At 36.0% G+C, this 15144-nt stretch overlaps 1 protein-coding gene across 1 annotated transcript in view; it reads left to right on the top strand.

Annotated features, from left to right (window-relative positions):
• The first annotated feature begins 8495 nt into the window (after window positions 1-8495).
• dnah5 (dynein, axonemal, heavy chain 5) overlaps window positions 8496-15144 on the top strand; it is a 132123-nt gene continuing 125474 nt past the window's right edge. The window contains exon 1 of the mRNA XM_016293920.1: window positions 8496-8529. Coding sequence (XP_016149406.1) covers window positions 8497-8529 — 33 coding nt within the window. The 5' untranslated portion in view covers window position 8496. The remainder of the gene's footprint in view (window positions 8530-15144) is intronic.

Here is a 15144-nt window from a genome sequence, read left to right as displayed (position 1 = left end):
ACGCACTCTCTGACAGCAGGTGGCGCCTATGAACAGGGTTGCCAGGTTTTCGCAATACAACTAGTCCAATCTGGTTTGAGGGGGGTTTCCCTGTAAAAATCACATTCTGGGGGTAAAATACACGTTTTTCGGCAGGGATCTTCCAGTAAAATTCACATTCCAGTAAAATTCACATTCCAGTAAAATTCACATTCCAGTAAAATTCACATTCCAGGGACTAAATATCACGTTATTTGGGTTGCTTCAACCCACGGACATGAACAACAACCCGCGTTTGCCAACACTGCTTATAAACCGACTGCAATATATCGTTTCCTTGTTTACCGCTGTAAACAAAACAGAGTTGCGCTTTATACGGAGAAGAAAATGCCATTGCCATCGAAACTTTTCTCAAGACAGTTCCCTTCCGTGATACATTAATATAACCCCATAAATGTAATGCATTTTTGTACTTATTTTTTCTGTTTTTTTCGGGATCTACTGGGACAGTGATAAAGATCTACCAATCGCGATCATCGGGTTGGCGACCACTGCTTTAGGGGGTCTGTTAAAACCTGTACAGTCTATGGTTAAAACTCATTGGGCTCAGGGGAGGCGAGAGAGACACGGACTCCCGCTGTAACTTTACCTGCTGGTGTCGCTGTGGCACAATGTTTCTTTTGAAAAATGAGTTATTACACTTTTTCATTTGATATTTTAGTAATATTGGCGTTGTTTTATTTTTCTACTACTATTTTTTTTCTCATCCAATATTGTGAGGATACACTGCCTCCCTTGCCTCCTCGGAGGAAACGCCCCTGACACACGTTAGAGCTTCTAAGCCTTACTATAGTCTATTTCTGGGATTTAAATTCATGATAGCCTATTTTTGTGTTGAAAATGCTACTTAATTAAGTTTGAATGAAAAAGACATGCAGCTGTTTATCTTCAAAATTATTTTTTATGTTGATGTTGTTGTCATTTAAAATAGCAGTAACAGTAAAGTGATCATAACTTGTTACATCTTTATGATAATAATAGACTAATAATAATAGCAAATGCAAACAAACTAACAAAACCTTGTTACAGCATTTGGAAGTATCTTTCAGATTCCTTTTTTTTTCTCCAAATATTGTACAAAACACTAGATGGCGGCAAAACTCTAGCAAAATTTAAAATCAATTGGAAAATAATCTTTACTTGCTATCCTTACTGGGCTGGTGGAAAACACTACAGAGCATTCATTAGACACTCCAGAGAAAAATGGAGAACACAACATCCAGAACATTACAGAAAAAGTATATTGTATTGAATAAATTTTGCAATTCTGTAAAAAAGTTAGTAATTGCAATTAAGGTGAATATTTTGTATAGGCCTACTGTATGTACTGCAAGAATAGTATTGTGCTGAATACTGAATAGCACTGAATGTTTGCATATATTCAGCACTTGGATACTGCAAAAATACTGTAAAAGCAGGGTCAACGAGAGATTCATTCTGTCTCAGCATAATGTCTTTGTGCTTGAGTCCGGCCTGAGGACATTGTCCACATCACAAGTAATGTTGTCTTTTTTGCTAGACAAAGAGAAAAAAACCCTCTGGTCTGACAGATCCAGCCTTCGTAACACTCTCTAAACCTTACTCTTTCTCTCCTCATCCTCTTCCTCCTCATCCTCCACTTCTTACATGTACGCTTTCTCCTCTCCTTCTCAGATTGTTTCCATCTATTGTTCGTATCATCATTCATTCACCTGTGCACTCTCATATTTTGTACAGTTGGTTTGATCACATCATTAGAAACAAGTGTGAACAATTTTGAATTGTGTGTAAATGATGACAACTGTGCTTTAGTTGTTTAACTTTTGCCACTTGTGTTTAGCATTTTGCAGCACAAATGCATCACAGTGTGATAAGTGTTTAAGTGAATGAGAATGTGTTTAGAGTTTTGCAAAAAAAAGAGTGCATGAGATTTGCAAATAGAGCCTAACTGCCTGAACATGTTTAAGGTTTAGTAGAAAGAGTACTTTATTCGACAAATTTGTTTAAGCTAGTGAGAATTTGGTTCAGAGATTGGGGTTTAGTGTTTTAGAACAATTCAGAACAACTGTAAGACACTAATACAGGGTGTGAATGTGCAAACGTGCAAGTACTGTGTGTAATGTACATGCATATGATATTCACAAAATAATAGACTACAGTGTACAATATAGGCATACACATTATCATTCAACAGAAATTAAGCTGTACAGTTGTACATCATGATAAGCAATACAGGCTTTGTGTGTGTGTGTGTGTGTGTGTTGTTGTTGTTGTTACGTTCCCGTTCCCTAGTCTAGGGTTGGGAGTGGGAGTAACAGGTTAACTAAAACTTATAAGGAAGAAATAAATAAAACTTGGAGGAATCACTCCAATCGTCTGCCCCAGAAATGCAGCAACCACTTAGTTTGGCAAACTTAAACAATTTATTTAGAACAACAAGAATCATAGAAGCAATAAATGTCTTCAGGAGAGGGTCTGGCCAAAACAGCCAGCAAAACAGCAGCTAACTAACAGGAGTACTAAATAACCTATCCAGGTAAAAGAAAAGAAAAACAACAACAAAAGCTTTCCTCGACTCCCTCACTAACCAAAAACAGGGATAAACATTGAGTACAAAATAAACTGGCACCCTCTCCCTACAGCTTCCAACCTAACCATAAATCAAATAAACAAACAAAATCAGTTATAATACCTTTTAATACCTTAACAAAGAAAGTAAGTTTAAGTAAAGTTACACACACACTAAGCACACTGCTGGTCAACAGGAATACAACTTGCATTCAAAAGTTATCAGTTACTATTAAACTATTCAACTAGTCAACTATTAAAGTTTGCACCACAATCAAAAGGTAGAGACCTAAAAAGAAACACTCAACAAGTCTGGAGCAGGGGAGAAGTGAACCTCTTCAAGCAGTGTTCACTCTCAGTGTCGCCAACTGCTTTCAATTGAAAGTAGCTAAAACTGGTAGCTAAATGTCACTAGATGATCACAATGGCAAATTCACTGATCTATATAAAGATGAACGTAGATCAGTGGGCAAGATGAGAACTTAGATAAGGTTTGTCCAAGCAGTTGCTATATTTGTCCCTAAACTTTTGAAAAAAGTTTCAAAAGGGGCGGGGAAGTCGCTAAATCTAGCTACAAAGTAGCTAAATTGGCAACACTGTTCACTCTGCTCTTTTGTAGCAGCACTCTCTGCAGCACACTCTCTGATGATCACCACCTGTGGGCAATTTGCAACTGCCAAGCAAACAGACCCTGCGTTCCATTCGGAAGGGCTCATCCCTATGCCCTAATCCCTTCAAAGGGTTTACCCTCCGGAGTGAGAGCTTCGAAGGATTCAAGGGTGTAGGGGACCAAACAACTGTTTCTTGAAGTGCCCTTCTGCGTCATCATCACGTGCCCACATGGAGGCGCCATCATCATGCAAAGAATCTGTGCAAAGGATCATGGGAGCCCGAAGTGTCCATTAGTTGTACCCTTCGAAATCCTTCATTCTGAAGGGCCCTTTGAAGTGGACAGTTTTGAGCACTTCGGTTTGGAACGACCCTTCAATATGGCGGCCATGATTGTTTTCACTCCGAAGTACCCTTCGGAGGGCGATATATCCCGTTTGGAATGCACCGAGAGAGTGAGAGAGAGCACACACAGGGGAAACATAACCACACCCAAAGGGGCGGGAAAACCCACCTCAACAATGAATATTAATAACACACATACATCCTAGGGATGTAACACCTCCACCACTAAGAATACAAACCAAGGTTTGTAGTCAACACTTTCATTCTTACCAGTTACACTTGGAAGGAGGATACAGGGGACAATGAGAGATACACTCAAAATGCTGAAGAGCAAGCAAAAGCATAGTTTACTTTTCAATTACACTGTAGTCTTGTTGGGCCTTTGAGAACTTTTTAGAGAAGTAGGAGACAGGATGTCCAATATGGTTCTCATCCTCCTGCAGCAGAACCACACCAGCTCCTATGGCACTTGCATTCACTTGTAGTCTGAAAGGCAATTTTTAAGTTTAGAGCATACATGACAGGAGCATGGCAGAAGAGATCTTTGGCTGAGCACAGCAATTCCATGGTGCAGCATATACTCAATTTCTGCCTGCATGTTCACACGTTTCTGGGGATTAACTCTGTAATGATGTTGTTTTATGGGGACAGCAGCACCAACATCAATGACATGAACACTCCTAGTAGTTCTACCTGGCACATCAAGTCTAGCAGAATTTGGAAATTGGAACATCTCTGTTCATCAAGTCATCTTCCTCTGAGTAATTTGCCACTACACCAACATCGGCAATAGAGGCAGGCAGCAGAGAACACACAGTCTGAGCTGCATTCACTTCAGAGTGAGTCTACATAGGTTTTAAGTTTGTTTACATGACACTAGGGGTGTCAAAATGGCTGAAAAAAACGAAATTTGAATTTTGTACTTAAATATGATCAAAATTCAAATTATATTTCGAAAATTATCATTTAAAAAAAAAGTGCATAATGTTTAAAATAATGTTTATAAATTAATTAAGTTGCTTAAACAACTATAAACAAAACAGCATCATGTATGTATGTATGCATAGTTTAATACAAATACTCTGTGTGATTTGATAGCCAATCAAAACAGCATAATTTTTCATTTAAAAACATGAGATGCAGTGAGATGGGGGGGGAAAACCCGCCATAAAGTCTCTATATATGTTTTTTTCTAAGTTAAACTTGCATTCATTTTACATGGCTTTCTAAACATGCGACTCCTTTGTGCGAGATGCGAGTGCAATGGTAATAGATGTCCCTCTAGAAAATGTGCAAAATATGTGTTCTGTGTGAACGGCTTGGTTTCAGTTTTGATGATTGATGATTGATGATATACACCTAGGATGACTTGAGGGTGAGTAATTTGTGAACTAACCCTTTAAGGGTGGACACTCAGGCTTAGGCTTTGAGAGCAGGTTGGATGAGCCAACCCTGTTAATTCGAAGGGGATGTCCATATGTGTCAGTTTGACCATAATTTGTAACGTTCATATTGAATTCTCTAATTGCGACATTGCTGAGATCTCATTACTGTCTAGGAGGCGAGACAATTATATATCATCCCATGGTGGCCTGAAAATAATTTCTTCTGGCATCCAATGGTGAAGGCTCAGTCAGCGATTTTTACATATTCAGGATTTAGATCTACAAACCCATAAATATCCCAATAAATGAATTCCAAAGCATCGGCCCAAATGCAGAATGGGATTAATGGTATGGAAGCTTTGTATGCAGAGAGCGAGTTCTCCTTATTAAATGACGAATCACCTTTGATTTCTTATAGTTGTGCACTTAGAGGTATCTTAAAAAAGATCGATTTGATGTAAATGTTCTGTATGGGTTCTTGTTTGTGCTGATGAATAGCATTATTGGATTTTGCACAAAGGTTTTTTTTTTTTTTACAGAAGATCTAAGAGTGGCCGTTAATGAAACCTAGAGCCTGACTCAGTACTTGTGTAGAACAAATGGACTGAACTCTGCCTGTGTGTGCAAGTAAAAGTGTGCGTGATGGGGTTCATATGTATGTTCTCCACTTGGAGAGCCAGTTTGCAGAACCTCTGCATAATTCAGCAGGAGGATCTTGTTATACAAGCCATAATAAGAAGATCCTGTTTAAAAAATCAGTCATAGCCACAGTGAAATATTGATGACCTAACTGCTTTTAAATGCAATCCTTCATAATAATTTTCCTGGTTTCAAACTCTCAAGCTCCCCATGTGGGCACACAGTCCTCAGTGATCATGAACAGAGAATACCGTATGAGTTTGATGGCTCTTAACTGGTCATTGTATGTGGAAAGGCAAGCATTGGATTGAGAGAGCAATGAAAAATAACAGACTTACTGTTCTCAGAAATCATTTGAATGCTTGAGAGAGATACAAGGGCTTTCTTCCGGTCTCTAGTGATGTTTTGTGTTACTGCACATGCAACATATAATCAACCTTTAATGATTGTAAAGAAGAATATAGATCTGAAGTTTATTACAATAGTTATGTCTGGTACGTCATGCATCATTATTACTATTGCACATTACATACATGTGCTTAGGAATTTGTACCTATAATATAAACTATTGCATTTAGCCACATTAGTAACCCCACACCATTTATATTATGAATATGAATGATGCTTCAGAAAATGTAGCTTGTTGAAGAGATGTGTATCATTACTTTTCTGTGCATTCAGAGAATGTAGACTAAGCCATATCTAGCAACCAGAATATCATTGGCTTTGTTAATGTGCAGGGTCATTCCTGTTTTCGTCAAACTACTATACACGCTAGCCAGACCGGATTTTTATTTTTATTTTTTTATGTTCAGAATGGTTTTGCTAGAATGTCCACATTGATTGCCAGCTTGTACAGGTTCACCGTCAGACTGGTGATAGATGATTGATGCACATGGATTGTTCTTCAAATCTTACAACTACATTAAAATAATTATAACTGCAGATGACATAATATTAATGAAAAAGGCCACTTAACGATAGTACACTTTCATGACTATAGTCAAAGACTTTAGATACACTTATATTTGTTATTAATGGGAGAAAGTGCAACATGCAATATGGCAGAATAGCCCCGCCTTCTAAATAAAAGAGGCAATCACTAAATAGTAAATCACATCACTGCAGCTGCAGCTATAGAAACAGACAGTGTCCTGAGACGCAGTGTCGGCGCTACAGGGGGGTCCGGCCCGGCCACCTAGGTCACTGAGCACACCAGGCCCCCTCTAGAAAATGCAAATGCCCAGTTTGCTTAGGCTGGCGCCAACTCTGCTGAGATGTGTGCTTAGACTTTGCTAGTGCACTTTGTAATAGTGTCAAATTAAACATTTTACTTTTAAGTACATTTTAAATCATTATGTTTTAATAATTTGTATCATGCTTAAGTAGAAGCAAGCTTATTTTAATGTGTTGACTAACATACTAAAGCACATGTAAAATGTTAAATGTAGTGTGATATTACATTTAAAGTTCATATATTTTAAATGTACTAAATCATTACACATGTGTAAATGCAAATATATTGAAATACATAACATACAAGTTTGAATAGAGATTACATTATTTTAGTTTACCATAAATGCTTGTCATTACATTTGGCAGAATATTTTAACCGTATTTCAAAGACAATAATAATTATAAAATTATATGTACAGATTAAGTGGGTCAAAATAAGACAACTGAATTTAATATTTATAATACTGAATTTAATATAAATATAACAATTTTTATTTGATTTTAAATAACATTAAGTGTTTGACATTACATTTAGTTTGTACTTAAGTATTCTATTTCCGTAATAAGTATTCATAAAAAACTATATAAAGTCTACTTCTTTTTAACAAGGGTATCTAATTCAAAACACATTTCAAAGGGTGGCATATTCAATGTTTAATGCTGTCACTTTAGGTACAACAGTTAAAAGTTTTCCTCTGGACTTTTGACAAGTACAGTTGACTAACTAACTTCAGACTGTTTGCTTAGAGACACATTTGACAGACTCTGTGTTTTTTTACACCCTATACTTGCCCGTCAATACACAAATTCAATACCTGTTTTCAAGCATAAACGGTGTTGTTCTTTTTGTTGCAACGCCTGTATTAATAACCTGACACATAATGAATGATGAAAATAACACATTAAATCTGATGGAAACAGTCATTCAGCATAAATTTCAGTTGGCTATGACAAAAAAACACATTTTAGGTTGACTATTTTTGACCTGGGCCTGTAAACAACCACCTAACAACCAACAGCACAAGCAATGCATTAAGCAATCACCCACAATACCCTAGTAACTGCACAGAACACCTAGCATATGATGATGCAATGCTATCACCTATTCATTTATTCATTTACAGATTGTTTCAAAGCAGTTTCACATAATTACAATTCTCAGTTATAAATCTGAACTATTTTTTGTAGCTTTTAAATAATATGGTTCTAACCCAGTTTCTATCTGATTATAATACAGTTCATTCACATTCATGAGCCTGTGAGTCAGTTCAACAAGCTGTGAATGGTCATGTGTTACTGGGGCATTATGTAGATGCCCCTTTACAATATGAATGAATACCTGACTTGTATTGTCATTGTCTCACTGATGAATAAAGTCTTACATTGTGAGTAAGTGTAAAAACATTGCCTCTCGTCCTTCAGAGGGCTGGTGTTCTGCCTGTAACTGTAGACTTAACAACAATGGACCATTTAGCCTCATAGTTGACATATGAGAAGGTCCAAGACCTCTTCTGCTAACCAGCCAGAGCACAGGTGGTTAGACAACACCAAAAAAATGGATAGAGAGCCAATGAAGGGAAAAACGATTTCAGAGCAAAATTTCAGGTGTTTAGCATACCACACAGCTCTATGATCTTATGCAGTATTTCATTAAACTGGAAATTATTTGAGCACTTGGCATTTTTACTTGGTAAAAATGTTGCCCAGCACACCCGACTTTCAAAACAAGGTAAGATGAACCTTTGCTTCTCAGGTTTACAGTGTCTGTTGACAGAGTAGCAGCCATAGTTAGTGTTACTTAGAATGTATTAACGTTTACCAATTTTCTCTTTCCAATTTATGAACACATAATTAATGGCAACAAACCCAAAAAGAAGCAAATTACATTGAAGGCATAAAGCTTCTCAAAAGAGAAAATTGCCTATTTAGTAGGGTTGTCATGTTTGTTTGTTTATTTATTTGTTAATAGTATTGAGTGAAATATATTCTTTTTGGGGGGACTGTTTAAAAAGCAGCAATAAATTCAATGGGAAAATGAAGTGCATGCATAAAATGAATCCTCTAGTGGTCACCTGCAAGTAGCACAGAACTCATTTAGATTTTTTTTTAGGTAGTTTTAATAATTGTTTTATCTTGTGGTACTTCATGATCAAAACATTCCAGAGACTTTACATCCAGAATTCACAAGCTCTCAAAAAATGTTGAATGATTCTGATTATGTTGTATTTGCTAAAAAAATCACTTGAACATAGTAACACGCCACTCTGTTTTGGCATGAGCTGTCATGTTCATTTGCAGATTGATGCTCTCTGCTCATCTGGAAAATCTTCCTCCGCTAAGGTTATCCTTTTATTTGTCTTGTGTACTGCGTTGCTATGTGACGGCTGGCGTTCAGGCTTTATCATTTATTTCCAGTTGTTTTGGCAGTCATGGTTGAGGAAACACTGATCTGTCATTCCCACACTAAATGATCACTCCCATTAGCTACACTGGTCAGTTGCTATGTATGCTTCTGCTTGCCCAGGCTTGTTAGCCCCTGTTTGCTGTGGCATTTGACTCTACACTGGACTATAAATCTTTACCCTTTTCCCCTACTGTCATCTAGATGGCTTCACTTGATTTCAGAGTCTGTTACTAGTGTCAGACATGCTTCTTTGGCAGTCATTTATCTCACAGTTTTGGACAAAGCAACAGCACATTTTAGAGGAACAGACCTCTTGTCAGCAGAGGTCAAAGGAGTGAAGGGATTATTATATCTATGTGTTGAGCATTTTCCTCATTCCTCACAAAAGCAGTCTCAGCATACTGAAGTCTCTCCTCCATTGACTGTTTTTATTTATTATTATTTTGTAAAAAAAAAAAAGTGCTAACCTCAGAGGCTCGCCTTACAGGGGCTCTGCCTACAGTGTTTCACTGTTGATGCCATGGACTCCAAAATATGACGATATCATTGTGAGGGACCACCTTTCTGAAATATAAGAGGCAGCTGTATATAAAAACCTGGGCTCGTATAAAACCGACAAAACCTTTTATCTTACCACTAAGAGTTCTCCTAAATAGCAGTAAAAGTTTTTAGCTAAGAGTTTTCTCTTAAAACCTATTCACAAAGCTGCTGAGACAAACTTTTACTAAGAAGTTTTAAGCTAAGAGTAAGGGCGGGGTTGACCTCGTTGCTATGGATGATGTCCGCATACTTACAAAGTGTGCAAACAGTGATTGGCTTATAGGGGTCTCTGTCAGAGATTTATTCATAGAAATATTGTAGAGTGCAATATTATGTTGCCATATTCAAATAAAGGTTTAAAATGCAGGCTAAGTGTCACTAATTAAACAAGTATACGTTCAGCTAATTGTCAGCCTCTTACATGTGTGCTTCTCGTAAACAATTAGTGAATATGCATATGAACAGCCTTTTAATTAACAGAGTAGAATAATAATGGCTGATAGTAAGACATGCAAATGTAAAAGAAAGCAAACTGGATGCAAGAACAGCTGTTACTTCTTGCCCAACTTGTTAATGAAAACAATCAAAGGAAAATCTGGAGTTGGGATAACCTCCAAAACCAAAAAAAACATAATAATAATGCGTGCGTGCATGGGAAAACCTATGTGTGCCAATAAATGCAGTGTGTTTCTAAAATATTTATGTTTCAAGGCAGATTGCTGGCAACAGCCATTTTAGCCCGGCTGAAAAAAGCAATAGAAACCATCACATAATTTGAATGGTTTTACTGGTTATAATGGGAATTGTACTGGTTTTACTGGTAACTGTAATGGTGCCTGTTGGTCTTTACTGGTTATTGGTCGCCTTCTATTGTTGGCTTGTTAAAACCACTAATAGAACATGCCCCAAAACACACTACAGGAAACATTTTTTTAAATTAGTTTAATGGTTAAAAGTTGATCGTTTGTAATAGTATTTGTAGTAGAAACCATTAGAATTTCTGTGATGGTTTCTATTGTTTTCTTCAGCAGGGAGGATAGGCCTAGTTTGTGGTTTGGTCTTAGTGACTTAGGAGTCCTCTTCACTACTCCTAGCATTCCACAGATTTAGGAGCTAGTTTTAGCGCTAAAATGCCTTGTGAAATACTCGTAGAGCAAAAATGTAAGTCCTAAATTTAGGATTGACACGACACATTATTTTAAAGATTTTCTCCTAAATCGGCAAGTTATGAGCTACTTTTAGACTTAAGATGTTTTGTGAATATGGGCCCTGGTTTATACAGTGAAAACAAAAATATTATTAATATGTGTAAATATTATAAAGACAATATTTTGTTACCATTGACAGAAAAGTAAAAGGTAAAACTATGGCTGTCAGTAGAATAAAATAATTGTGTTTAATCTTATGATTTATGACAAGTCTTTTTAAAATCACCAATAATGTTACATTATGTAAATTATAACTTTTTTAATGTATTTTATTTAATATGAAAATATATATATATATATATATATATATATATATATATACTTTTTTTCTTTCTCTCTAAACTATAGATGGCCCTCTGTCACTGGCCATTATAACTCAAATACCGTAACACTGCAAGACCTCCAGTTGTATGAAATGCAAAGACTGCAAAAACTGATGCTTTCACATATGAGAATGCTGACGTTGGCATGATGGATGCTGCATCTGTCCATTAATTTGCATGTAATTATGGCCGTATTATGCTGACATATTGCATAATAAGCAACAGCTGCCAATGCTTAATCTATGGATTTCATATCTATGGCTTCAAGACCTGAAATGCTGATTGTGACATCTAAAATGTAATGTCAGGGGCTTGGAATTGGTATTCAAAGCAAGCTCACCACTGCCGGCATAAAATGCATGAAATATTCAGTGCTAAGCTGAGCTCTTACCTGCCACCTACAGCTGAAGTGTTGTGGTAGATGAGAACAGCATGGGGACAGCAAGATGTCAGGGAGATTAAATGGGCTGATTGCTGGTATCTCTTTCCTAGTAGTTATTTATCTGTCTCCTGGGCTCCTATCTCACCTGCAGTCTCTCACACAATGTTGTAAATGAACAACTTTGTGAAGCCAATAGGAAACCTTTATGATCAATGGAGTGAAAATACATAAGAGGTGTTTTACTTAGACTTTACTTTGATCTGAATTAGTGATATCCAAGGATATAACCAAATATTCAACTTTTGTTCAACTACTCTTTAGGGCCGTGCAATACTGACAAAAAATGATACCTCAATATTTTCTGGGATTTTGTTTGATAACCATAATTAGACAATAATTTGGCTAAGTGTGTTGATGTGCTGGTCAGCTGACTCTTGAAGCTTTTCATATTCTTCATATTCTGTGTGGTGGATTGTTCAGTGACAAAAATTTATTTTAATATTTGCACCCTTAAATTGATTTCCAGGGGCATTTTTACTAGGGCTATGACAATATGCTTATCTCCCGAATCAGTACTATCATTTGGGTGCCGAATCGATATGTATTAGGATTTTTAAGAATCGCGATTCTACATCTAAAAGTAGTGTGATTCGATATTACAGTGTATTGCAATTTTTGTTAACTTTTTTTAACACTAGACCATGGGGAAGAGTTTAATCATACAGGCTATATGATTAACAGGGGTCTCCAACCCTTCTTCTGGAGAGCTACCTTTCTGCAGAATTCGGCTCCAACCCCAATCAAATACAACTAAACCTGCTAATTAACAAGGTGTTCAGGGTTGCTTGATCATTACAGGCAGGTGTAATGGAACAGAGTTGAAACTTAAAGGGATAGTTCACCCAAAAATGAAAATTCTGTCATCATGTACTCACCCTCATGTCGTTCCAAACCTGTATGAGTTGCTTTCTTATGTTGAACATAAAAGAAGATATTTAGAAGATTGCTGGTAATCAAACAGTTGGTGGTTGCCATTGACTTCCATAGTAGGGAAAAAAATGCTATTGAAGTCAATGGTAACCACCAACTGTTTGATTACCAGCAATCTTCAAAATATCTTCTTTTGTGTTCAACATAAGCAAGCAACTCATACAGGTTTGGAATGACATGAGGGTGAGTAAATTATGACAGAATTTTCATTTTTGGGTGAACTATCCCTTTAAGTATGCAGGATGGTTTTACCTTATTAAACTCCTAATTTGCTGCTTATTAATAGTTAGTAAGGTAGTTATTGAGTTTAAGTAGAATTAAGGTATCTAAAATATGGTCATGCAGAATAAGCCATTAATTTGTGCTTTATAAGTAGACCCCATATCAACACTATATAGAGAAAAAAATGTGCCAGAAATGTTTTGAAGATATCCCTGAATATTTATTTAACCATAGCAAAGGTACATTTCTGGCTGAAGTAAATTTTTCATCTCAGTTTTTAGTGTTTATTTAAATGACACAAATCTGCTATTAATCTCCAATCTGTTATTAAGTAGTTTAGATAGTTTTTTTAATGCTTCATTAAATAGCAGAAGACACTAACCAGTTTTAAATTCCAGTTGTGCAGATGGGGAACGTTGTAACACTGTGTTACAATGCGCCCCGCTATTATTAAAATTATGCTATTCTATGACATTAGCGATGTAATTTACACTAATTACTTTCATGAATTTTAATGAGAAACCACGTGAAACAGCTGAATAAAGCTGAGAGTCAATGTTCCGAAATTATTATTTCAAGAAATGTAAAGCATTTTGGCTTGTCTGTTTGTCTCGTGTTCATTGTCAAACTCCAAAATTAGTTTATTTTAATTCTTAAAAACACCATTATTTTATTTGAAAAATTAATAATTTTATTTTATTGACAAAATATTTTAGCTTGTCTTATATATATGTATTTCAATAGATCAGATAACATTTTAAGATGTCATATAGTCATGTTACAACGTGCCCCTCAGATGTTACAATGTGCCCCACTTATTGGACATGTTGTCACATTTCACTTCAATTCTTTCGGGGTAAATAAAGAAAAAAAGTATACATTGTAATTACAGCGAATACTACAGCGATCTGTAATGCCACATTAAAGAGTGTTAAAACTGTTCATGGTTTGAATTTTGTAATACAATTGACAGAATATGAATGGTGAGACATTGTTTCATATAAAAAAAGCACAAAGCTTATTGTGATTATTGGATACAGGCCCACACCAAATAATGTTTAGTGATGTTTTGTTCAAGCATCAGCTGGCAACAGCATAGACTAAAAGATCTTCATCAACAGGAAATTTATATTGTTAATAATCCAGGACTAGTGTCCATGCTGACATGTTTACCTGTTGTAGCCTATTTAGATTTTATGTGCATGAAATAGACACTGACACAGAAATTTATTTATTTATTTTTTTAAGGTCTAAAATAAAGCAATTTAAAATGAATGATCTATTCAGGAATTTAAAAAAAATCTATTTCAAAATTGTAAATAAAAAAATATATATGAGTGGTTAAGTGAATAAATTGTCAATCAATGTCAGTGTCTTAATGAGTAAGTCATTCAATCATTAATTCAATTCATTAATTCATTTGTTCAAACAGCTGCTTCATTCAGGAATGTCTTTATAGTTGACTATTTCAAAAAACGATTCTTTCAATAGAAAGCTGTATGTTTCTTGCAGACATTTAACAGTTCTGCTGTGGTGTGATGGGAATGGGATGTTGAGTTATTATTATTTTATTTTATTTTTTGTAAATAAGAAATTATACAATTAAAATCTATATTATATCAGAACAGAAAGAATGCCCTTGGAATGAAGATTGTTTCAGAAAGACCAAAATACCAACATCTTTTTTGAGCATCTGTATCTGGCCCACAAAATGGGTTTTAGTTTATTGGCTCCTTTTTTTTTTCTTTTTTTTTTTACGGTGTTACCTAGCACCCCGGCAAAGCGACTTTTACTGTCTCTCACTGCTTTGACGAGGGACCCAGTCTGCTCTGCCCATTTAAGGCTTTGTTCAGTCAGCTTTCTTTTATTCTGTACAAGGACCCCTAAAACATTTCAGCTTTTACTGCCATGAGAAAAGTGGGAATAGGGACCATCAGTTGGATAGTCTGAACGATGATTTTCTCGCTCGGAGACAATCTAATCAAAACTTTCCCTTTAGTTTTTTTTTTTTTAGTTTTTTCTACACTTGGATGTATTATTTTTTGGTTTTGTGAGTTAGGACTGATACTCATTGTCTGCTTGGATGAAGATACAGCTACTTGATAATCTGGCAGTCTTTAGATGTAAGATCTCATGGATAACATGCATGAAAAGAAGTCTGGAAGACGTAAGCCTGAAGTGCAGTCGTTGATAATCTCAAACAGCCAGATCACTGCTTTTAAAGTATGTATGACTCCATGTTCTGATGATGCTTCATTTGCTTGCCTTTTCCTGT

This window comes from Sinocyclocheilus grahami, unplaced genomic scaffold (assembly GCF_001515645.1).
Source record: "Sinocyclocheilus grahami isolate Dianchi unplaced genomic scaffold, SAMN03320097.WGS_v1.1 scaffold310.1, whole genome shotgun sequence".
Taxonomy (NCBI): domain Eukaryota; kingdom Metazoa; phylum Chordata; class Actinopteri; order Cypriniformes; family Cyprinidae; genus Sinocyclocheilus; species Sinocyclocheilus grahami.
This window is presented reverse-complemented; position numbering and strand designations above follow the sequence as displayed.